Source organism: Rattus rattus, chromosome 17 (genome assembly GCF_011064425.1).
Source record: "Rattus rattus isolate New Zealand chromosome 17, Rrattus_CSIRO_v1, whole genome shotgun sequence".
Taxonomy (NCBI): Eukaryota; Metazoa; Chordata; class Mammalia; order Rodentia; family Muridae; genus Rattus; species Rattus rattus.
The window spans coordinates 42,061,371-42,085,302 of record NC_046170.1 but is presented as its reverse complement, the minus strand read 5'-3'; the positions used below and the strand labels follow the sequence as shown (position 1 = coordinate 42,085,302).

At 54.4% G+C, this 23,932-nt stretch overlaps 3 protein-coding genes across 3 annotated transcripts; 2 read left to right on the top strand and 1 right to left on the bottom strand.

The window, feature by feature from the left end:
* Positions 1-1,873: 1,873 nt before the first annotated feature.
* Positions 1,874-12,068, top strand: Mvd (mevalonate diphosphate decarboxylase). The gene is made up of 10 exons (XM_032887871.1): positions 1,874-2,027; positions 5,367-5,437; positions 5,881-5,995; positions 6,603-6,749; positions 7,810-8,009; positions 8,346-8,420; positions 8,601-8,819; positions 9,206-9,321; positions 10,814-10,922; positions 11,560-12,068. Exons 1-10 carry the CDS (start codon positions 1,955-1,957, stop codon positions 11,638-11,640), a joined length of 1,206 nt encoding a protein of 401 aa, XP_032743762.1. The 5' UTR covers positions 1,874-1,954; the 3' UTR covers positions 11,641-12,068.
* A 652-nt stretch (positions 12,069-12,720) lies between these two features.
* LOC116886509 (cytochrome b-245 light chain) lies at positions 12,721-20,725 on the top strand. Its single transcript, XM_032888017.1, has 6 exons — positions 12,721-12,865; positions 17,708-17,777; positions 18,175-18,249; positions 18,438-18,521; positions 19,229-19,310; positions 20,429-20,725. The coding sequence occupies exons 1-6, from the start codon at positions 12,808-12,810 to the stop codon at positions 20,636-20,638; spliced, it is 579 nt and encodes a 192-aa protein (XP_032743908.1). The 5' UTR covers positions 12,721-12,807; the 3' UTR covers positions 20,639-20,725.
* Positions 20,726-22,638: 1,913 nt separating this feature from the next.
* Positions 22,639-23,932, bottom strand: Il17c (interleukin 17C). Its single transcript, XM_032888179.1, has 3 exons — positions 23,906-23,932; positions 23,355-23,677; positions 22,639-22,905 (listed from the first exon to the last, which is right to left on the bottom strand). Exons 1-3 carry the CDS (start codon positions 23,930-23,932, stop codon positions 22,644-22,646), a joined length of 612 nt encoding a protein of 203 aa, XP_032744070.1. The 3' UTR covers positions 22,639-22,643.

Here is a 23,932-nt window from a genome sequence, read left to right as displayed (position 1 = left end):
TTCTGGACTGAATCGTTCTCTTTAACTTAGTGGTTTTATTTTTTAGAGACAGGATCTCACTGTGTACTTCTGGCTGGCCTTGAACACACAGAGAGACACCCCCCCCCATTCCTTTCTTCTTCTTTGGGTTTATTTTTTTTTTTTTAAGATTTATTCATTTATTATATATAAGTACACTGTAGCTGTCTTCAGACACACCAGAAGAGGGCATCGGATCTCTTTACAGATGGTTGTGAGCCACCATGTGGTTGCTGGGAATTGAACTCATGACCTCTGGAAGAGCAGTCGGGTGCTCTTAACCACTGAGCCATCTCTCCAGCCCTCTTTGGGTTTATTTATTTAGGTTTTTTTTTGTTTTTTTTTTCCTCTGTGTAGCCCTGGAACTTACTCTGTAGATCAGGCTGATCTGTAATTTACAGAAATCCACCTGACCTCTGCTGCCTGGGTTTTGGGATTAAAGGTGTGCACTACCACCTTCCTGTTGGGGTGTGTGTGTGTGTGTGTGACGCAGAAAAGTTATTGCAAGAGAAATGGAAAATAACCGCCTAACAAGCCACAAGGAAACAGCAGTGAGATTCCATTGGTCAGCCGTCAGCCTGGCTGACAGGCTGTCTCCTGTAGCGCAGAAGGCCTATTCACACACTGGCGCCCTAGCGGAGATTGCTGAGCAATCGATCCAGCTTCCAAGATGGCAGTCAGCCAACAGCTATCACCGTCGCCCCAGGCACATAGCTGCTTGGCTGGTTCTTCCACTTCTAGGAATCTGTCTACCGAAGCATTCTTATACAAAATGCAAGGAAAGTGCATGGCTTCAAAGGGAGACGGCTTGAATAAATTACGGACGGTCTAGACAAACAAGGAAGTCGTTTTGGTGTGGTGCTGGAAATTGTTCAAGACACTCAGTAGAAAACTTGCAGCGTGGAAGAAAAAGCAACTCCCATTCATTGTGTATAAAATGCCAGCCAGAAGACTGTTAAAGAATTGGTACCATTCACATTCCTAGGAACAGAACTGGTGGCCTGGGTATCGGATACTTCACATCTTCGGAACTCTAAGCCATTCAAAAGCCACGAAATTTCAGAGGAAATGGAGGAATTAGGAAATTATATCTGTTTCTGTCGCTGAGTGGTTAGTTCTGGAAACAGAGGTGATGGCTGTACCAAGTAAACAAACTAAATGTCACTAAACTGTAACGTAAAAATGACTCTGAAAAATGTGCCGATCCATTTCAGCTATGAAAAAAATGACAAAATCCTTGCTTGTGTGGAGCTTGGGAGAGAGGACGGCATTTAAAAATGCTCATCTCGGATGCAGCACTTCCGCTGGCGGCTGGACACCTCAGGCAAGCTGGATGGCTCAGACAGGCTGTAAGACCCCAGACTGAGGGAGCAGGAGTCTCGAGACTGTCACAAGAGAAGTCAGAATGTGAATGTAAGAGACTCCAGGATGTGGGGCTCGGGCACGTCCTTGGGCTGCGGATTCGAGGATCCCTCCGGATTCATGGCCTAGTGATCTTTGCGTGTAGCCGAGAAGCTGAAAGCGCATCCTTCTTCAGCTCCGCTGTTTCAGCAGCAGATGGCCCCGCAGTCCCGAAGGTCACACAGCCTAGTCTGCGAGGCTGGTGCGAGAAGGAGGCGCCTGTGCGAGGCGGCCTCCCACGCCTGCGCAGATGCCAACTGTACATAAGACGCATGCGTAGATTCCACTCCCTGCGCAGACCCCGCCCCTCGCCTGCAGCCAAGAGCTTAGAGGCTCCGGGGGCGGGCTCAGCGTCAGCCGCACATCATTCGATTCTGTCCATAGGCTGAAAAGTGGATCATGGGCTCGGCCCGTCGCCTATTGGACGGCACGGGAGAAGCCCGGTCGGCGGGCCAATCGTACGGCAGCGCGTGAGACTGTAGACACCGGGGGAACCGGTGCTGGTCTCAGTAGCTCGGTACTCCAGCCTCTCGTCATGGCCTCGGAAAAGCCTCAGGACCTAATGGTCACCTGCACCGCGCCGGTCAACATCGCGGTTATCAAGTACTGTGAGTGCTGGAGACAGGGGTCACCTCGACCGGGATCGGGGCGTAGAGCTGGAGGCCGTAGTCACCGGGACTGGAATCGGGGGATCCCTGGGCTGGAGGGTCGGGTTCCAGAGTAGCTGGGCTGGGGAAGGGGATCCTCCAGGCTGGGATGGGGGAAGATCACCACCGTCGGAATCTATGGGTACAGTGCTGGAAACGGGAGTTATCGCAATCGGGGGTCCTGGGAGCTGGAGACCGGGGCCACAGCTGCCGTGATCGATGGGCACAGGGCTGGAGGTGAGGGTCACTGTTGATGGGATTCAGGGTCCTAGGGCTAGAGCGAAAGGTCCATGTCCGAATCTGGAGTAGCTGGGCCGGAGAAGGCTGGAAAAATAGCTCAAGGATGAAGGGGGCGTTACCTAGTGCAGGGATCAATGGAGCGCTGGGCTGGAGACAGGGTTATCGCTGCTAGATTGGTTAGGATCTGGCCTGGAGAGGGGTACACCACTACTTGTCTGTGATGGTGAAATTAAGGCTCTTCGCTGCTGGGAGAGGCGGGGCTCTCCGTGGGCCAGCCTTAGCCTCACATGCTATATGTACCCCTGGCCTCTACTGTCACTCCAAAGCTTTGCTGTTGACACAGTGGCCGCTGCACTCACGGTTCTGAGGAGTAGCCTCTTGCTCTTCCTCCTTCCCTGGTGACACCTGTCAACTGGGGAAGTATCGCCAGGGACCAGGGCTTCTCACCCCCCACCTCCTGCTCTTCCTTCCACCGTGGTCATTTAGAACTGGTCTTGGGAGTGGATTCACACTGCCTGTAGATTCTTGCCTCATTTCTGTCCGCACACTTTTCCGGAGGAAGATTATCCAGGTGGACACAGTAAGATGTCACCGCCCACGGTTGCTTGGCAACCCCAGGAGCTCTGGTACCAGGAAGCTGCTGCCCACATATATGGGCAGGTTTTAGGGTGAACTTTCGTCCTTCCAAGAAAGAATGCCCTGGAGCACCTCTGGGAGAACAAGTGCAGTCCTTTATTCTGTTTAGTCCTTTATTCTGTGGTTGGTTTTTTTTGTTTTTGATTTGGTTTGGTTTTTTTTTTTTTTGGAGCTGAGGACCGAACCCAGGGCCTTGAGCTTGCTAGGCAAGCGCTCTACCACTGAGCTAAATCCCCAACCCGATTTACGTTTTTTTAAAAAATTTTTTTTCTTTTTTTCAGAGCTGGGGACAAAAGATTTTTTTTTTTTAAAGATTTATTTATTTCATGTATGTGAGTATGCTGTCGTTGTCTTCAGACACACCAGAAGAGGGCATCAGATCCCATTACAGATGGTTGTGAGCCACCATGTGGTTGCTGGGAATTGAACTCAGGACCTCTGGAAGAGCAGTCAGTGCTCTTAACCTCAGAGCCATCTCTCCAACCCCCTTGATTTCCATTTCTCTTTGGGTAATTCTTTCCCAAACCACGAATGGCTGTGATTTTTATCAAATATCTTTTCCTGTTGGTAAGATGTCCGGGGTGCTTAGCATGTGTGAGAGCCCTTAGGTCCAAAACACAGAGCCTCAAACCAAACACAAACACCAGGGCCCTTGGGAGGAATTGGAGGGAAAATGGGGGGTGGGTGGTGTGAAAATAACTAAGATACATTGTGTACATGAATGAAAATTTTGAAGAACAGTGTTTTTGCTTTGCTTTTTCTCTTTTTGTTTTTTTGTGGGGTTTTTTTGTTGTTGGTTTGTTTGTTTGTTTGTTTGTTTTGTTTTTGTTTTTGTTTTTTTGTTTTTGTTTTTGTTTTTCTGGTTTTTAAGACCCGGTTTCTCTAAGTAGCCATGGCTGTCCTGGAACTGACTTTGTAGACCAGGCTGGCCTTGAACTCACAGAGTTCGAACTCACTTGCCTCTGCCTCCCAAGTGCTGAGATTAAAGGGGTGTGCCACCAAGCCTGGCTCAAATATTCATTTCAAAGCTGTGACATTATTCTGTGTGTTGTCGTGCTGGGGTGTTTTGTGGTTGACTGCCATTTGGATACCAGTCACGGTTCAGCTGCCTGGGTTTTCACTGCATTGGTCTGTTTTAAATTTGCCCCTGAGCTTTTGTTTCAGTTCCCGGCTTTCTTGGCTCTCTGGTTTCCATTTCTTACTTTATCCTCTTTGCTTCTGGTCGCTGCCTGGAGCACTTTCATGGTGGCTGCCTTGAAGCCTTTGCCAGCAGTTGTGGCATCACTGACACCTCAGCATTAGTATCTTTTGGGTTTTGTCTCAGGGCGAGATCCTCCTTTTTGGTGTGGCATGATTTGGGCTGAGATCTAATGTTTTTCTGTTGCGGTCTGAGACTCAAGTCCTATTAAAGCCTTTAGCTGGCGGAGGAGGGGCACCACCTGTTTTATGGCAGATAGAGGGGGTCCACTCACATTACAGGACACCCGTTCCTGCTGGGGGCTCTGTAGGTTTCCTGAAGGAGCCATCAGGCCTCCTCTGGAAACTGCAGACCAGGCTGGGAGAAACATCCATCAGCCGTGTGGATGAAGTCCAGAGCTCCCAGGCTACCAGGACCTTGGGATGAGAGCCGGGCTGAAACAACCTATGGTGAAAAGTTTGTCTCACCCAGCTGCCTGGGTTCCCTTGATTCAAGTGTCGCTGACCTGGGACCGGTGGGCAGGAAGAAACCCAGATAAGTGTACCCAAAGTCATGCACCCTAGCCATGCCTGCAGCAGAGGGCCCAGAGTCCTATGGCTTGTGTAGAACAGCTGGGCTTTGGCTCTAGAGGATAGAGCATCCCCTCTGTGTTCCTCAGAGCAGCCCTGTGATTCCAGGAGAGCTTCCTGCGTGCAGATAGATGTCTGTAGGTGGCAAAGGGAAATCACCTGCCCAGTGTTACTCTTGTTATCGCCCGGCCACACACCTCCATATTAGCCAAGCATGCGCAGATGCCCAACAGAAGTGCGATACAAGCTCAGAGCCGTGGACATCGGCAGGTGTCTTCTCAGGCTTTCTGGAGATTTGGCTGTGTTTGGTGTCACACGTGGGGCTTGGAGTACTGGGCAGAGAGGGCCGTTCTGACTGGTACTGTCTGCAATCTGGTCAGGAACGGGGCTCTTCTGGGCGGACCAGCAGGTGGAGGAGGAAATAGAACGCTAGCCATATAGGCACCGTGGTTCCTAGCAAATGCTCACGGCTGTATTTGGGCAGTGAAAGAAAGATGGGGGAAGCGTGAGGCACAAGAGGGCTGCCCCTTCCCCTCCACTGTGCTCTGGGAACCTGAGCCAATCTAGGAGGTCTTCCTGAGGTGGTGTAGTGAGAGGGGGCACTGTGGGAGTACCATGGGATGCCAGGAACTCACTGGTTCCCGGTTGTTGTTTCAGGGGGAAAGCGGGATGAAGCGCTGATCCTGCCCATCAACTCCTCCCTGAGCGTCACGCTGCACCAGGACCAGGTAACTGTCACCGCATAGACTGCTCTGGTGGTGGGAGTGGGGTGGCTTCCCATGGGACCATAGTCAGGCCCGTGTCCTAATTCCTGTTGACTGTCCAACACACGTTTCCCTTGTCTCCTCATCCACACACAAAGACCCACACTTCCAGACACAGGGCTGGTTTTACATCTGATTCCTTTACTCAAGAGAGACCAGGTGCTGTGGGTGAAACGGTTTACACCCCGACGTAGCGCAGGCCAGGCCAGTGCAGCTAGCCCCAGGGGCTTACTGACTTCCCTGCTACCTAGCCAGGGTGACTCCAGTAGCCCTTCTGACCTTCTACATGTTTGTCCCTGCCCAGGTGGGGACAGCCACACTGGCCCTAGGTAGGAAAGATCTCCTTGGCAGAAAGGGATACTTGGCGGGCATTCGTCCTCAGCACTGACCCCTGTTTTTCTTCCCAGCTAAAAACCACCACAACTGCGGCCATTAGCAAGGACTTCACAGAGGACCGCATCTGGCTGAACGGTCGCGAGGAGGACGTGGGGCAGCCACGGCTCCAGGCCTGCCTGAGAGAGAGTGAGTTGGGGTGATTGCAGGGTGCTGAGTGCCCACAGGAAGCCCCTGGTAGCAGACAGAGAAGGGCTGGGGTTGGAGCACCCTAGGAGGAAGTCCGTGTGAGAGTTACTGTGTCACAGATTTCAGCCATATTCTCCCCAGCCTCTCCCCAGCCTCTCCCTCCCCAGCCTCTCTCCAGCCTCTCCCCTCCCCAGCCTCTCCCTCCCAGCCTCCCCTCCCCCTCCCCTCTCCAGCCTCCCCTCTCCCAGCCTCCCCTCTCCCAGCCCCCTCCCCCAGCCTCTCCCCCCCAGCCTCTCCCTCTCTCCCAGCCTCTCCCCCCAGCTTCTCTCCCAGCCTCCCCTCTCCCAGCCTCCCCTCTTCCCCTCTCTCCCAGCTTCTCCCCTCTCCCAGCCTCCCCCCCTCTCCCAGCCTCCTCCCCCTCCCCAGCTTCTCCCTTCTCCCAGCCTCTCCCCTCTCCCAGCCTCTCCCCTCTGCCAGCCTCTCCCCTCTTCCAGCCTCTCCCCTCTCCCAGCCTCTCCTCTTTCCCCTCTCCCAGCCCCAGTTAAACGAGTAGGTTCAGTGGGTCTGCCAACTGGCAAGGCCACTCACTGTGCTGTCTGCCCTGTAGTTCGCCGCCTGGCTCGGAAGCGAAGGAGCACGGGAGACGGGGATGCCCTGCCCCTCACCCTCGGCTATAAGGTGCACGTGGCGTCAGTGAACAACTTCCCCACCGCTGCAGGCCTGGCTTCCTCAGCAGCCGGCTACGCCTGCCTAGGTGGGTGCCCACAGACACTGGGGGACTTGGGTTCTGCTCTGTGGTAGAGGGTTCTCTGGCCTGTCAGCCTCCAGGGCTTCCACCACTACAGGCTCTGAGTTTGGCCTTTCCCAGAATGCACTTGACCACCAGACTAGGCATTTGTGTGAGGGCCCTTCAGCTCCCAAGTGACACAAGTGACAGAAGCCACCTGAAGGGGGAAAATGTCTTGAGTCATGGGGGCCAGGGGATGTTTCTTGGCTCTTCCAGAGAGTTTCAAGGCCTTGGCCCAGCTTCAGGCATAGCTGCCTTCCAGCTGTCTGACCGGTGGTCAGGAACTCTCCTCTTCCACCAATATCATCACTGCTTTTTTTTTTTTTAAAGAATTATTTACCAATTGATTTATTTTATGTATGTGAGTACACTGTAGCTGTTTTCATGGCACACCTGAAGAAGGCATCAGATTTCACCACAGATGGTTGTGAGTCACCATGTGGTTGCTGGGATTTGAACTCAGGACCTCTGGAAGAGCAGTCAGTGCTCCTAACCACTGAGCCATCTCTTCAGCCCCCCATCACTGCTTTCTTGCCTTGGGACACTGTGTGGCATCCCATTCCTGGCCCCAGTCCTGCTGGCTCCTGTGTTGTCCTGAACTGGAGGTGTAGGTGAGCCCTAAGGCGGAGCCAGTCACCTTCTCAAGAGCTCTGGGCTCAGAGAGGGCCCCATGCTACTGAGCAGCAAGCTCCCCTCACTGCCTCGCCCTACTGCCTTCCCGTGCGTGCCTCAGGCTTTCACCTGGTGGCCTTCTCAGTGCCTCCTCTTCCCTCAATGCTCCACTTTGGGTGCAGCTCCTCAAAGAGACTTCCCCACCCCAAGCCCCAAGGCTGTTTACAAGACTGACTACATTTCCAAACCCAATACTCAGTGAAGCGAGGTGGAGCCCAGAGATGCCAGCCCAGACGCCGGCTCTGCCTTCTCGGAATCTGCTTTCCCATACAGTGGGGGAGGGAGCTCCCAGCAGAGCTGGCCTGTACAGCACATTAACCCTTCCCCCACCTCTGTGCCTTCGCTGTACCCTCAGCCTATACCTTGGCCCGGGTCTACGGGGTTGAGGGAGACCTCTCAGAAGTGGCCCGGCGGGGCTCGGGCAGCGCATGCCGCAGTCTCTACGGGGGCTTCGTGGAGTGGCAGATGGGGGAACAGGCCGATGGGAAGGACAGCATCGCCCAGCAGGTAGCCCCAGAGTGGCACTGGCCCCAGCTCCGAGTTCTTATTCTTGTGGTAAGTAGATGGGCACGCAGCTGGCAGGGGAATGGCTGTTTAGCAAGGGCTGGGGCTAGAAATGGAAGGACTGTAGCCATGCAGACTTCACCAGGACCCTAGGCCAGCAGGGGGCTAGAGAACAGACCAAGGCTGATAATGGCGGTAGGTAGCGAGGTCAGGACTGGTTCCCGCTCGGCAGGGCTGTGCCCGCTTCCATGATGTGTCCAGATGCCTACCCACATCACCCCTCCCTGTCGAGGACTTCATGGGTGGGACGGCAGAGGACAGGGCCAAGTGATAGGCCAGGGCTCTGGGTTCCTCGTGTCCTGGGACCCAGTGCTACCTCCCATTCAGGTGAGTGCTGAGAAGAAGTCGACGGGCAGCACAGTGGGCATGCAGACCAGCGTGGAGACCAGTACCCTGCTCAAGGTAGGCTTGCTGGGGACGGTGGAGACCAGAGCCCCGCCCAAGGCGAGTCTGCAGCAGGAAGAGTGGAGTACAATACCCAAGGTCGGGCTCCCCTGGTGGGTGGATGGCTCTGGAGGTCCCGGGCCCAGACCTGCTGGCAGAGAGTATGCCCACCCACCCAGCCGCTTGCCTACCTTGCAGTTCCGGGCTGAGTCCATTGTGCCTGAGCGCATGAAGGAGATGACCCGTTGCATCCAAGAGCAGGACTTCCAGGCCTTCGCCCAACTGACCATGAAGGACAGCAACCAGTTTCACGCCACCTGCCTCGACACCTTCCCGCCCATCTCCTACCTCAATGACACCTCCAGGCGCATCATCCAGCTAGTCCACCGCTTCAACGCCCACCATGGGCAGACGAAGGTGACAGGGCGCCGGGGGTGCAGGCAAAGGGTGGCCATCTCCAGCGTGAGCAAACGACGGGGGCTGTAGTACTCAAGCACAGACAGAGGAGGGTGCGGGTGGCCTCCAGGACGGGCCTCAAGACCATGCTGACGTGGCACCGACAAGCTCCACCCCACAGTTCTGGTCTGTTCTGTGTTTTTGTGTCTTGCCTAATTTGCAGCCTGGTAGCCTGGTTGCTGAGCTCCAGGCAAAGGTGACTCACACCGGGGTGTTTGGTTGACACCACTCCTTGGTTTGCCTGCCTGGGCCCAATATGGCTCTGGGAGACCCTAGGTTCCCCAGCGGGTTAGAGGGTCAGAGCCGAGGGTGCTGACCAGACAGCCGGAGACGCGCTTTGGTTCCAGGTGGCGTACACATTTGACGCGGGCCCCAATGCTGTGATCTTCACTCTGGAGGACACCGTGGCCGAGTTTGTGGCGGCAGTAAGGCACAGCTTCCCCCCTGCTGCGAATGGAGACAAGTGAGTGTGGGCCCCTCCTTCCTGCCTTGAGACACACAGAACATTCTAGGAGCTAACGGTAGTCACGGCGCTAAGCCTGGAGCTCTTAGGCACACGGATCATCCTCTGGGGACACAGCCACGGCGCGTGGCAGCATTGAAACTCCCCCGATAGCCACACGGTAGGGGTGTGTGAACAAACACCATATTCCCCCCCCTTCTAAGAAATGACATTTCAGCAGGGTGAGGTGGCTCACACCCGTTCACCTGTGCAGGAGCTCAGTTCCCAACCAGCCCGGACTACAGTGTGAGATGCTATCTCAAAAAGGCAATCTGAATTTTTAAATTATTTTTATCTTTTCTTTTTTTCTTTTTTTTTTAAACTTTAAAGAATGATTTCTTTCACTAAACATGGGGGACATTTCTTTTTTTTTTTTTTTTAAGATTTATTTATTTATTATATATGAGTACACTGTAGCTGTCCTCAGACACACCAGAAGAGGGCATCAGATCTCTTTACAGATGGTTGTGAGCCACCATGTGGTTGCTGGGATTTGAACTCGGGACCTCTGGAAGAGCAGTCAGTGCTCTTAACCACTGAGCCATCTCTCCAGCCCCCAAGGGGAGGGATATTTCTTTATTGGTTATTTTATTTATTTACATTTCAAATGTTATCCCCCTTCCCGGTTTCCCCTCCGCAAACCCCCTATCCCATCTGTCTGTCTGTCCGTCCATCCATCCATCTGTCACCCCCAACACCCGTTTTTTTTTTTTTTTTTTAAGACAGTTTCTCTTTGTAGCCCTGTCTGTCCTGGAACTTGCTCTGTAGACCAGGCTGGCCCCAAACTTAGAGCTTCACCTGCCTCTGCCTCCTGAGTGCTGGGATGAAAGGTGTGGGTCACCACCACCCGGAAAAAAAACATTTTTTAAAGGAGAGTAATAATATTTATGGGAGCCTAGGGGCCCTTCTTCAGCGAAAGCTGACTTGAGCTTTTTTATTTATTTAAAACATTTTAAGACTTTTAAAAAATAAACGCGTCTAAGATGTTTGCCTGCGTGAATGTCAGTGCTCCCTGTGTATCCAGTATCCTTAGAGGCCAGAAGAGGGCATCGGATCCACTGGCACTGGAGAACCTAACCGGGGTCCCCTGCAAAAGCAATGAGTGTTCCCAGTCACTGAGCCGCCTCTCCAGCCCAGCAGTGGCTGGGAACGCACAAGGCGCATTCTGATGTGCGGTGTTCAATATCTGATACTTTGAAGTGTAGGATTTAAGCAGAGCCCCGATTTCTTCCATATTGAACGAGTCGGAGCCTGTGTGTGTCGTTTCTTGTTTCTTCCTGGCAGGGGTCTGTCTTCTGGGACCGGTCTGAATGTGTGTGCGTGTGCCACTCAGCAATTCAAACTCATGGCGTTCTCATCGTCCACAAACCAACCAACCTCCTAGTAGACCCCACCCTCCTCACCCTCAGCCCCTCCCCCACACCGTGATCACACTTCTGCCGTCATTGCCTAGGTTTCTCAAGGGGCTGCAGGTGGCGCCCGTTCTTCTCTCGGATGAGCTGAAAGCTTCGCTGGCTACGGAGCCCAGCCCCGGTGGGGTTCAGTACATCATTGCCACTCAGGTGAGGCCAGTCCCCAGGGCAGGCACCTCCTGACCTGCCCAGGCTCCCTCACCCCACTGTGTCTCCAGCAGGAGGCAGAAGCCCTACCTCAGCCATGGCACAGAAGTAGCCACACGCATGCTGGTCGTCAGAGTCATCAGACACTGTCTGGTTTACTCATTCCCCCCCACCCCCAACAGCGGTCACTTAGGGACATCTCGAACGTAGAGGAGGAGAGTGGGGTGTGCTGGGATGCGAGGGTTGGGTACAGGGGACCGAGAGGAGATGAAAAGTCGTCGCTTGCCAGCATAGGTTGGTGTTGAGGTCCCCAGGACTCCGCTCAGGATGTACCCCACCACAAGCAGACCAGCATCCCCCTGTCTCCCGATCCTACTCAAAGAGGCTCACTCCGAGCCCTCTCTTTCTACACCAGGCATGTGATGGGGGTCCCTAAGACCCCCAGGATGTAGCCCAGTCAGGAAGGAGCACCAGGCAGCCCAAGTGGTTCAGCTTACACAAGCTGGCGTGGACTTACCAGGGAGGGACACACCTCAGCCCCAACCTAATCCTACTTTTAGAATCTCCAGCCTGTAAGGTCTCTGCAGCAGTGGTTACCGCTGTAACCCGTGACTGGACACTGATTTTTTTTCTCCCCCAGGTGGGACCAGGACCTCAAGTCCTAGACGACCCTCACCATCATCTGCTAGGCCCGGATGGCCTGCCACAGCGGGACCTTTGATCTCTTCCATGTGCATCTGGAGAAAGGGGCTGCTCCCTGGAGCTCGGGAGCTCCTGTGCTGATGGGCCACGCCCAAAGGGTTGCTTGATGATGCTCCTAGGGGTGTCTCGTGTGATGAGCAGCTGTCTGGGCAGCCGGGGACCCCTCTCAAGTGCCTCACGTTCCTGCTGGTTTCTGAAGGGCTAGCTGAGGAGCCGGCGTCTCTCCCACCGAAGATGCCCCGGAGGGCCTCTAAGCGTGAAGGATGAGGGCTCAGACAGCAGTGCCTCTGTTGAGACTCAGGCCACAGTTTCTTTGAGAAGCCTCCTGGTGAGGGTAGGGGCTGTGGAACCCACAGGTAGGGTCCATTGTGGGTGTGGATGTACCACGAAGGTGCAGTCGATGGACCCGATGACCACAGGAATAAAGTGTGCCACTGCTGCCTGCCAGTCTGGGCTGTAGTTTCTTCCTAAGCCAGTTTTCTAGGGTCCCTGATCTACCGTTCGTTACTGATCTGCTGGTCCCGACCTGCGATTCCCTTCAGTTTCCCTATGTAGTGGAGAGGTGGGGCCTCAAGTGGGTCCTGCCAGGAACACTTCCCGCCATCCACAAGCCAGCCCTAGCCACCCTCCCCCGCCGTAACCCCCCTGTCAGAGTCTCCTACCTCCTTGTCACCCTAAGCCATACCCCAACATACACGGAACAGCTGCTGGAGCTGGTCTAGGCCAGAGGGAAGACAATAGAGCCCTAGTCTTCTGTCCCCTGCTTTCTGGGTTTTCCCAGCCTTGCACACCATGGTCCCCCAGCCCCACCCCTTAGTCATGTGACCCGGGACACACCTGCCCCAGCTCACAGTGGGTCGGAAGTAACCTCATCCCCCTTTTAGGGAGCTGCCTTTATCCGATAGCCATGGGAGCAGATGGGTGAAATGCCGTACTCCCGTGGTCCTGGGGATACTGGTCACAAGTCACAAGCAGTCCTAAGCAGCCCTCGTACATTCCAGCTGAAGAGAAACGCCAGTGGGGAGACTGTCCCACCCACCAAGGCTCAAAGGGAAGGTGCAGAGGAGGCCTCTGGGGCACACAGCCCGAAAGGGCGGGGCCTGAGCAGGGGGCGGGCTGATCAGAGAGGACTTGCGGAGTGGGCTGCAGAGTTGGACCGGGCGGCTGCGTGTGCTGGGTCCTCACCATGGGGCAGATCGAGTGGGCCATGTGGGCCAACGAACAGGCGCTGGCGTCTGGCCTGAGTGAGTGAAGTGGGCTGCGGGTGGAGGGGTCGCTCAGGACCTCTGGGGCACCGCGGGGGAAGCAGGATGGGCTGGTTCTGCGCACCTCCAAGCAGGGAGCCTCGGAGCGACCTACCGGGGCCTGGGGCTCAGGACGGGTGGTGGCTGCTGCAGGCCGAGCTCGGCCGCCTGTTCTAGAGACGACCCCGCCCTGCACCCTGTTCGGTCCGTGCTGGGACCTCAGAGGAGGAAGTTGCTTGCCGCTGGGGAAGAGGCATTCACCCGGTGGTTTCCCGCCGGGTTAGGAAAACCCCCGGAAGACCCTCTAATGCGCACAGCCCACTTGGCCTGGAGTTGGGACTCTGGCCCTGGGGTCACTAGGGCTCTGGTTTCTCCTGGAGCTGCCTGGGATAGGAACCGAGCTCATCCTAGAGGAGCAGAGGGCTCCATCCCACAAGCTGAGTGTGCGCAGAAACTATTTCACAAGAGTCTCGGCATCACTCAGTGATCTTAGCCCTGATGTCCTGCCGAGTTGACACTAGCTTTTAGTCAGGATGACACTGGCCGTGGCTTGAACAGTCCGGATTGTCTGAGAGGTCTGCTAAGGGGCAGTGGGACCCCTGGGCTTCACTGTACCAGGAAAGGAACCGAATAGACCAGACCAAGGCATCAGGCCTGAGACAGAGGAAACTGCAGAAATGCTTCAAAGCTGAAGGTAGCCAGGAAAGACCTGCAGGGGCAGGATCATGGCCCAGACCCACCTCCACTCACCCGGGAGTAGCGCACAGGGGAGGTAATAGAGAAATCGTCTCAGTCCAGCCGGAAGCTCCCATGCCGGGACCGGAGGTCTTGAAACTGAAACCTTTTGAGAATGGTGGGCATGTTATCTCCCTTCTTTCCCCTTCCCAGACTCCTGTCAGTGGTGGTTTGTACTGTGAACACTACCGACACTTTCAAAAGTTCCCTCCAGGAAGTAGAGGTGACAGACACAAGCTGGGGTGGGAAGACCGGGCGGGGGCTACTCCTGTGCAGAGCTAGCCTCTCAGTGCCTCCTGTCCTCATGCGTGTGCAAGGTCTCTGCGAACTGCCTCAGCCCATTGTTCAGAGTCCAGGCTGACACAAGTCTCCTGTGGTGCTCAGGAGAGCTCGAGAAGTCACAGGTCACGGCCACTTTCTCCACCAAGTGTGACTTCCCCTGGCTTTTCTCTTTTACTGGAAAGTACAACTGTCCCGGGAAGGTTCTGAACTGTCTAGGTCCCAATCAACAGGAGCACACTTTTTTGTTTTGTTTTGAACATTTTATTTTCTCACACAGATTATGTGTGTGTCTGTATGTCTGGCCATGTTCGTAAGTGAGGCGCTTGGAGACAAAGTCTAGAAGAGGGTGTTGGATTCCCTGGAGCTGGTGTTACACGGGGTTCCGAACTGCCTGAGACGTGGGTGCTGAGAACCTCACTCAGGTCCTCTGTGAGAGCAGCCGGTGCTCTTAACCCCTGCTCACAGTGAGGACATGACACCCTAAGGACTGTGGGTAGCAGGCCGAGTGAATGTGTAACAAAGCACCCTTCTCTGCTGCAGAACGCACCCTTAATGCTGACCAGCGAAACAGGAAGGTTAATATGTAGTCCAGCTACAGACCATGCATAGAGACACACCAATACGATTTGAAGATAGAGGGATCCCTGGGGATACCCGGGACAGTGTTCCAACTTTCCCTGAGGCTGCTCCAGGGTCTCTGTGCTGGAGAAGGTGGGAGTCGCCACCCTAGCAAGATTCCCATAGGCCATCAGTCCCTCCAGCTGCAAAGAGCCGATGCTGCTAGGGGTCAGGCATGAGCAGTCAAAGCCCGAGACCTGGGCCTGTGGAAGGTGTTAGAGTGAGGCTGCCTCCACCGTGGATGCAAAAGCTAGAGACCTCAAGTCAGCCCAGGGGGCTGCTGTGGAATACACACCCTGTTGCCATGAGTTCACGCTCAGTGTTTGAGGAAGTGAACCCTGTGAGGAGTCGACACCCACAAGGCAAGGGTACTGGTCTCCCTGGAAAGGGGGAAAAGTGTTCTTTGGATGTCAAAGGAGATAAATAGCCAACTGGGTTTGAGAATGGGGATTCTACAGACGCACGCAGATCAGGTCTTGGTGTAGTGGATGACCTGCAGACACACCGCCCCGAAGAAGGAAACAGAAGGGAGATGAGAGGAACCACACGGACACGGGGCTTTCTACACAGAAATTGTGTCATACATTGTACAAGCAGAGTGACCATGTGAGATGCTGAGTTCCACAGCGTGGGGGAGGGCCGGAGGCTATGCAAGCATTACCCAGAGATGATAAGACTTTAGGCAGAAGAGAAAAAGAAGTCTCCTCCCCCACCCCCAGAATGAATAGGAAAAAAAAATCCCTTCCCAGACCCATTAAAGTGAAATTAGACAAAGAAAGGAAACGTCACGGGCTAGTACCAGGCTAGAGTTCTCAGGTCGATCATAGATGCCAGGAGACAGGGTAGTAGTAATCAGATATGAGGAAATAATAGCTCTCCTCCGGTGAGATCCTGCGGAGTTTCAGCTACGGGATCCTCTGTGCAGAGGTGACCAGTGGATGAGTTGTAGCCAGCGGGAAACTGAATCCAGAGCTGGGCTGATGCGTGAGAGAGAACGGAAACTGCCAGGCGAGAAACAAGTTCGGGAGCCAAAGCCAAACTGAGCTTCCTGAAGTCCACCCACGGCCACGAAGAATCTTGCAATAAAGTAGCCTTAAAGATTTGGGAAGTTAATTTTCAAATGTCAGGACAGGGAAAAGAAGAACTTGACTCTGCATTTCAAATTGAAAAATAGGAAAGACATCACCATACTTTTGAAAGATCCTGACTATCTATCATCTATCTATCTATCTATCTATCTATCTATCTATCTATCTATCTATCTATCTGTTGTGTGTGTATATATATATATATGTATGTATGTGTGTATATATATATATATATATACACACACACACATATATTTAGTCTGAGTAAAACTTACTGCAAACTTCTAGGATAGAAAGAAAAAAAAAGTTTTTTTAATTTTTGCTTATTGTTTGAAATAGTATCGACCTGGAATCTGTGATCCTTCTAGCTTAGCCTCAGGGGTGTGGAGGTTGCAGACATGACCACACCTAGCTAAGAAAACAATACATTGGAAGAGGAGGCTGTTCTCTTAAACACTGAGCCATCTCTCCAGCTCTTTCGTAACCGACATCTTCAGATGCTCCTCACGCTAGGTGCATCACGGTCTTCCGAAGCCTACAACAGACTCCTAGCTTTTATTTATCCGTTTGCTTTGAGACAGGGTTTCAGGCTGGTCTCAGGTTCACTCTGTAGCAGAAGATGACTTTGAATTCCTGGTCCTCTCACAGCCATCTCCAAAGTACTAGGATTTCAGGGACTCGTGTATCCCAGCCTGTCCTGGCGCGTACTATGTAAGGGAGGCTGGCCTTGAACTCACGTCTTCCTGCCTCCACCTTCCAGTGTTGAGGTTACCTGCCAGTCCACCATGTCCAGTTTATGCAGCCCTGGGGGTTGCGTTGAGAGCTTCGAGCACGCTAGGTAAGCACCCCACCAACCTAGCCACTTCTCTAGCCTTCGCTTGTTCGTTTGAGCCACAATCACTTGTAGCCCAGGCTGTTCTCAAACTCATGGGGTTAGCCTTGAACTCTGACCATCTTGCCTCTATCTCCCCAGTACTCCGATTATAGTTGTGCACCACGGTGCTAAGATAGTAAGCCTATGGAGGTCAAAGGGCAACTTACGGAGTGGTTCTCTCCTGATGGATCCCGTCGGGGTGAACTCGGGTCTTCAGGCTTGGTGGTGGCAAGTGCCTTTCCTCACTCCCTCATCTTGCCAATTCCACAAAATACCTTCCATGCACTCTTACGATTGGTCAAGAAAAGTGTAAAGGCACGATCACATCACTCTACCCATCGCCCTAGATCAGAAGCCCCCAAAATCCCAAAGACGGGAGAAACGCATCAGTAAATCGTGGTTGATTTCATATACTAGAACACGAGATCGATTTTTAAAAGTAAGTTAAGAAGCAGGGTGTGGTGGTCCCTGCCTGCAACCCAAGCACACAGGGGAGGGAGACCAGGAGTTCCAGACCATCCGGTAGCGACAGCAAAACCAGCATGAGCCACTGGTGATTTATAGAGCGCGTCACTTCAACGTCATCTGAGCCAAAGACACAGATACAAGAACTTCCTGAAATGAGGGAAGTTGTGAGTTGTGTGGTCCCATGGGGGAACCAAGCCTAACTCGTGTGTATTTTACTGTAAGGAAGTCTTGGATGGGCTGGCCGAGACATTAGTGGGGGTGAGGGTAGCTCGATACTGCAGGAATGTGCCCCTCCCCCTCCCCTTCCCCCATCCCCCTTCCCACCGCCCCCAAACAGGATTTCTCTGTTGTTCTGTCTATCCTGGAAGTTCCTCTGTAGACCAGGCTGGCCTCGAACTCACAGAGATCTGCCTGCCTCTGCCTCCTGAGTGCTGGGACTGAAGGTGTGTGCCACCAGCGCCCCGCTATTACCCACCTCCCACCCCGTACCCCCGACGGGGATGGAACTCAGTATGTACTACGTACAGAAGGACCAGGAAGTAACAGCGTAGCTGAGAAGAGTTGACATTCCAACCCGAGTGTAGCACCAGCAGCTAATGGAGCTCCGCTCGCTGTGGCCACCTCCCCGAGTGTCCTCTCTGTCCCTGAACCCCATGCCGTGCAGTGCCCTGCTCCAGTAGGCAGAGAGTTGGAGGTGGTCCCAAGCCCAGGGGCAAGGTCAAGCTGGCTCACTCCTGCAGCAGGTGGCGAGTCCTAACCACCACCCTCCATCTTTAGTCCTCATCACAGGGGGCATCGTGGCTACTGCGGGACGCTTCACGCAGTGGTACTTTGGTGCTTACTCTATGTATCCTTCTACTGGGGGCCGGGAGGGTGAGGTGATGAGAGCGCTTTCAGGACTAGCATGTGAGTTTACAGAGCACTGCACATAAGCTGTTCGGCCACAGCCTCCGGAAGCAGGGCCAGCCCTGTCTGCAGTTCTAGAAGCCATGGCCCAGGGCTGGACAGCCACTTCCAAAGGCCACGGGGGCGGGGGGGAGTTCGGGCAAACATGGAGCTGAGGCCCAAGATCCCAAGGCTTGGACTGGAGTGCATCACCTCCGCCCCACCTTGCTAGACAGAGCCTGAGAACTGAATGGGGTGGAGGGTAGGTATGGGGCAGGGGCTGTGCCTCGACTTACCTGTAGGCAGAAGTACACCACCCTGGCCTATCCCTAGCGTGGCTTTCCTTAACCTCACCTCAGTGTTGCAGGAGTGCTCATCTGTCTGCTGGAGTACCCTCGGGGAAAGAGGAAAAAGGGCTCCACCATGGAGCGGTGGTAAGTCACTCCTGCCTGGGGACCCGCCCCCACGGAGCCAACTGACTTGTCCAGAGCTTCCAGCCAAGGCCTTATGTGCCCAGGAGGAAAAGGACCTAGAACCCTGGAAGGGGGTGGATAAGGAGTGAGCAGGGATTCTGAGTGCGGTTGGTGCTGACACTCTGATCTTCTGTCTTCCCGCTGTCTAGTGGACAGAAGTACCTGACCGCTGTGGTGAAGCTGTTCGGGCCCCTCACCAGAAATTACTACGTCCGGGCTGTCCTCCACTTACTGTGAGTCCCTCTGCTCATCCCCCGGGGAACAGGAGACTAGAAAACACCTCATGGGTCTGTAACATCGTCCACCCAAGCCCCCTTCTTCGTTGAGGTTTATCCAGATAGAAAAAGCTTAGCTCGGGCTGAAGAGATGGTTCAGTGGCTAAGAGCACTGACTGCGGGGTTGGGGATTTAGCTCAGTGGTAGAGTGCTTGCCTAGCAAGCGCAAGGCCCTGGGTTCGGTCCCCAGCTCTGGGGAAAAAAAAAAAAAAAAAAAAAAAAAAAAAAAAAAAAAGAGCACTGACTGCTCTTCCAGATACACAGTGGCTCATCTGATGCCCGCTTCTGGTGTCTGAAGACAGTGACAGTGTACTCACATACACAAAATAAATAAAAATCTTTATAGAAGAAAGAAAAGCTCAGCTTTTAGAGAGAGCAGAAGGTCCCAAACCTGATAGCAGCTGAGCTGTAGGCCCTGCGCTGGGCCTGTTACACCAGCAGTTTTGGGACACACCCATGTGACCACACTCCACCTCAGGCCTTTTCCCCAACAAGATGTCTGAGGCTTGAATCAAAGGACACATCACCACAGAGAGCAGCTTACACCAACCCCAAGCTGGATGTGGGCAGAGCTGATCCCTGTTCATCCGGGGCCCTGGGGATGGAATCTCCCTCTGAGACCTCTCTGACTGATCTCTGTTTGCTTCCTCCTGTCGTACCTCAAGGCTGTCTGTGCCTGCAGGCTTCCTGCTAGCCACCATCCTAGGGACCGTCTGCTTGGCCATTGCCAGTGTGATCTACCTGCTGGTAAGTGGAGGTCCTCAATAGTCAGCCTCCCTGCCGTAGCCCACCCTCATGTCCTTGGTGCTTTTGGCTATCAGCTCGCTCCTCCGGTGTATACTGGGCACTTCCCTGTTGAAGCTGTATTGTGGCTCCATTGGGCAGGGGGATAAAAAGACTAACTTGGAGAGGCAGCGTAGCTGGCCCAGGTCATACCTCCAAGCCTTGGCGTGGGCCTGTGGTTCATCCAAACCTGCCTGAGTTTAGGGTGTGTTAGGTGGACTTCCCAGGAGCTCATGACATAGAAGTGTCTGTCATTCATTCATTCATTCATTCATTCATTCATTCATTCATTTTTATTTCGAGAGACAGAGCAAGGCCTCATGAAGCCCAGACTAGTTTCAAACTGGCTGTGTAGTTGAAGATGGCCTTGAACTCCTGATCCTCCTGCTTCCACCTCCTAATTAATTCTGGCCTTTTTTTTTTTTTTCTTTCTTTCTTTTTTTCGGAGCCGGGGACCGAACCCAGGGCCTTGCGTTTGCTAGGCAAGCACTCTATCACTGAGCTAAATCCCCAACCCCAATTCTGGCCTTTTGAGACAGGGTTTCTCTGTGTAACAGCCTTGGCTGTCCTGGAACTCGCTCTGTAGACCAGGCCGGCCTCAAAGTCACAGAGATCCACCTGCCTCTGCCACCCAAGTGCTGGGCTTAAAAGTGTGCACCGCCGCTGCTGGGTGAGATACTAAATTTAAACGGACACCCCCAGATTCAGAGAACCGGCCACCATGGAATGTGGGGGTAGGAGGGATAACAGTGCTATTTCCAGAAAGTTCTCTGCTTGCCCTGGATGCTTGCCCTTGACAGCCTCCTTACCGAGGCTGTAACGTAGGTGGGTAGCCTTTGGAGGGAACGCAGAAGCTCTGTGGGTCATGGAATCCGTGCCTGGAAGTGCTTCTGGAAATGTTACAAAGCCCAGGGCCTCTCTGCTTCCTCAACTGCAGGGCCCTCCTGGCATGGGTTTGGTATCAGGTAGCCTCAGATCCTGATTATGTGGCCTTGGGCCAGTCAGTTAATAGAAGCCACACCCATCATGGGACTAAGACCCAGGTACACTTGGAGTCCCCACATAGTCCTTCTCTGACCCAGGCAGCCATCCGGGGTGAGCAGTGGACTCCCATTGAGCCTAAACCCAAGGAGCGGCCGCAGGTTGGAGGCACCATCAAGCAGCCGCCTACCAACCCCCCACCCCGGCCACCAGCGGAGGTCCGCAAGAAGCCAAGTGAGGCTGAAGAGGAGGCAGCCTCGGCTGGAGGACCCCAGGTTAACCCAATTCCAGTGACAGATGAAGTCGTGTGATCTTCAGTGGCTCCTGCTTGAGTTTCCGAGGTGTTGCTCCCAGAGGGTGGTGATGCCCACTGTAATAAACATGGTTAATAGCTGGTATGGACAAGTAGTTCTTCATGTGAGGCTGGAGGAGGGACTGTGGCCAGCAGTGCATCAAACACACTCCCTGTCCTGTTTGTCGACCCAAAGACCAGTCATGGAAGGCCTGGCCGCTGCCCAGTGGACCCTGGGTGGGCTTATGTTTGCGAGGGGGCCGCTGAGCCTAGTCCAGGTCTGGTTCTTCCAGAAGCATAGTGGAAACCGCTGGTACTCAGTCCCCTTCACCCAGTGAAGCCAGAGTACTGTGTGCTACCACTGCTGGTACTCAGTCCCCTTCACCCAGTGAAGTCAGAGTACAGGGTGCTACCACCGCTGGTACTCAGTCCCTTTCACCCAGTGGAGCCAGAGTACAGGGTGCTACCACTGCTGGTACTCAGTCCCCTTCACCCAGTGGAGCCAGAGTACAGGGTGCTACCACCGCTGGTACTCAGTCCCCTTCACCCAGTGGAGCCTGAGTACAGGGTGCTACCACTGCTGGTACTCAGTCCCCTTCACCCAGTGGAGCCAGAGTACAGGGTGCTACCACCGCTGGTACTCAGTCCCCTTTACCCAGTGAAGCCAGAGTACTGTGTGCTACCACTGCTGGTACTCAGTCCCCTTCACCCAGTGGAGCCAGAGTACAGGGTGCTACCACTGCTGGTACTCAGTCCCCTTTACCCAGTGAAGCCTGAGTACAGGTGTGCTACCACTGCAGGGTGCTACCACTGCTGGTACTCAGTCCCCTTCACCCAGTGGAGCCAGAGTACAGGGTGCTACCACCGCTGATACTCAGTCCCCTTCACCCAGTGGAGCCTGAGTACAGGGTGCTACCACTGCTGGTACTCAGTCCCCTTCACCCAGTGGAGCCAGAGTACAGGGTGCTACCACCGCTGATACTCAGTCCCCTTCACCCAGTGGAGCCTGAGTACTGTGTGCTACAACTGCTGGTACTCAGTCCCCTTCACCCAGTGGAGCCAGGGTACAGGGTGCTACCCTGGCCGCTCCTGACTCTGAGTGAGTGGGAGTTTAGGTCTCCAGCTTGGCTTTGCAGCCCTGGGTCCCTATTGGGGAAAAGGCCTGGCAGGTCCATGTTGGAAAGGTATGTTGTGGCAGTGACTGTCTTGATGCAGGGGGTCGTTCCTAGGGGTTAGCCTTAGGCAGAGATGGTCAAAGTAATAACAAAGACTAGGAGGCGCGATGTGAGCTTGAAGGACTGCCTGGGACCGTAGCTGCCTCCCATAGAAAGGTAGAAACCCAGGCCTGATGGCTCTGCCGGGCAGGTGTTCAAGCCCCTCCCCACCACTGCAGGACCCACTCGACCTCAGGAAAGGAATTTGGGGCTTTAGTTACCCTCCGAGCCCCTACTTGGTGGACAGGGCCAGGAGAGAAGAAAACCAGACTCGCAGGGGTTAATGAAGGAGACACTGAACTGTGTCAGTTTAATAACGGTTAAAATAAATAATTGTTTAAAAACAGGTAGCAGAAGGGTTTCGTCGGGCAGGAGCTCTGGGGTGACACAGACCCAGGTTCAAGGAGAGGAAGCCGGTTCCTTCAGGCAGGTCCATCCCACCGTCTGGCTTCCCCGGGACTCATTGTGTAGACCAGACTGACTGCAGCCCTGTGGCTACCTTCCAGCCTTCAGTTTCCTGGTGTGCGTTAAACCACGCCCAGCTTCCCCATTGGCGGCAGGGGGCAAGCTAAATGGTCCTTCCAGACCATGGGGATTTCTGACCTCCCCAATCCTGAGAAGACCAGCATCCTGGATCCGGGCAGTGTCCATGGATCACAGGCAAGGGCTGGGTATAGCTTCCGCTTGCACTCTTGAGTCAATAAATAATCAATAAATACACATAAATAGAAGGTGTCCTCTGCGGAGGTGCCTGGAATGTCTGTCCGGGAAGGATCCTGTTGCACCACCGTGGGACCGCGACGGAAGTCGTCACTGGGTAGACCTGGGAAGAACACAGGTGCAACCGACAGGCACGCGGATGAACTCAGTGTGGAAGGCGAAAGATCCTGGTGTAGGGTCTGCGGCCCCGTCTTGGGAGCAGGGCCGTCGTCTCAGCACCAGCAGGCTCTGCAGCAGCTGCACAGAGTTCAGGGCAGCGGTCTCGCGGCCCGTCTTGGCGTTGATGCAACCCCGACACAAGCATTCCGCCACTGCCAGCTTCTGCGGGTAGCGGTTCTCATCCGTGTCGACGCTGTGGGGAGGGAACCATGAGAATGCTCACTCTGGCTCGACCCAGAGCCACTCCGAGCTTGCTTTCGCAAGCAGCACGCACGGTGGGCTCAGCATCCCTGTTCCCTCTTTGGCGCTGCACTGGAATTTGCAGTCTGAAGAGTTCAGAACGTGAATGCTACAGACAGAAAGGTGCAGGCGCCAAGAAGGCTGGCGTTCTGTCGGTGCTCGATAAACGATGTTACCTGCACCCCACTCCCCCATCCCCCTCCTCTCCTGTGGCCTCCGAGGACACAGAAGCAGGCTTTAGTGGAGGCTATGGTCTCACTTGGCCCAAGCCTCAGTTGCTCAGGGGAATGTGTTTTTAGAAGTTGGGGTGAGTGTGCACACTGAACAGACAGAGATCTGAGGCTGCGGAGTGGGAATAGAGCCACCCACCACCCCACCAGCGGGGACCCCATCCGCCCTCACCGATATCTCCACGGTGAGATGGAGCGCTCGTGGGTGTCAGCTTCCAGCACCTCCTCTGGCCGCAGCACGGGGCACTGTGTTCCAGGTAGAGGTCCTTCTTGCTGTCTCCTGCGGCCTGTGGCCTCCAGACTGGCCACCAGGGCCACAGGGAGGGCCTGCTCCCACCTGGCACTTCGAGTTAGCAGGTGCGGAGGAGCCTGCCCGTGAGAGAGCTCCTCAGCCGAATAGCACCGCAATGTCGTCTTATGGCTTTGGGGTTTCCTCCAGGATGGGGGATCTTGGTGGGTCATCCCAGTAGGCAACCAGGCTAGAAGCAGGAGACACTGTGGAGCAAGGCAGGTGTATGGTTAGGGGAAGCCCGGAGAACACCCACTTCCTCCCAAGGTTGCCTGTTCTCACTGAAAAGATGGGGTTAGATTTCCCTTTGTCAGTGGGCAAACAGGTTTAGCCTAAAGGCATCCCAGGCTTAGAGAGAAGGCCCCAGCATCCACCCCTCCAGGTAGGCGGGTGATGGGCTGTCATCACGAAGCTGGGAAAGGCACGAGGCTCACCATCACAGTGGCAGTGACAGTGGCCAT

Bases quoted from the DNA above. Each gene is read 5' to 3' on its own strand.
- Mvd (XM_032887871.1), top strand. From the start codon at position 1,955: ATGGCCTCGGAAAAGCCTCAGGACCTAATGGTCACCTGCACCGCGCCG. The intron at 8,820-9,205 runs GTGACAGGGCGC...CTTTGGTTCCAG, and splicing joins CCCACCATGGGCAGACGAAG to GTGGCGTACACATTTGACGC. The intron at 10,923-11,559 runs GTGAGGCCAGTC...TTTCTCCCCCAG, and splicing joins AGTACATCATTGCCACTCAG to GTGGGACCAGGACCTCAAGT.
- LOC116886509 (XM_032888017.1), top strand. From the start codon at position 12,808: ATGGGGCAGATCGAGTGGGCCATGTGGGCCAACGAACAGGCGCTGGCG. The intron at 12,866-17,707 runs GTGAGTGAAGTG...CTCCATCTTTAG, and splicing joins GGCGCTGGCGTCTGGCCTGA to TCCTCATCACAGGGGGCATC. The intron at 19,311-20,428 runs GTAAGTGGAGGT...TCTCTGACCCAG, and splicing joins CCAGTGTGATCTACCTGCTG to GCAGCCATCCGGGGTGAGCA.
- Il17c (XM_032888179.1), bottom strand. From the start codon at position 23,932: ATGGCCACTGTCACTGCCACTGTGATG. The intron at 23,678-23,905 runs GTGAGCCTCGTG...CTTGCTCCACAG, and splicing joins CTGTCACTGCCACTGTGATG to TGTCTCCTGCTTCTAGCCTG. The intron at 22,906-23,354 runs GTGAGGGCGGAT...CCCTCCCCACAG, and splicing joins ATCTCACCGTGGAGATATCG to CGTCGACACGGATGAGAACC.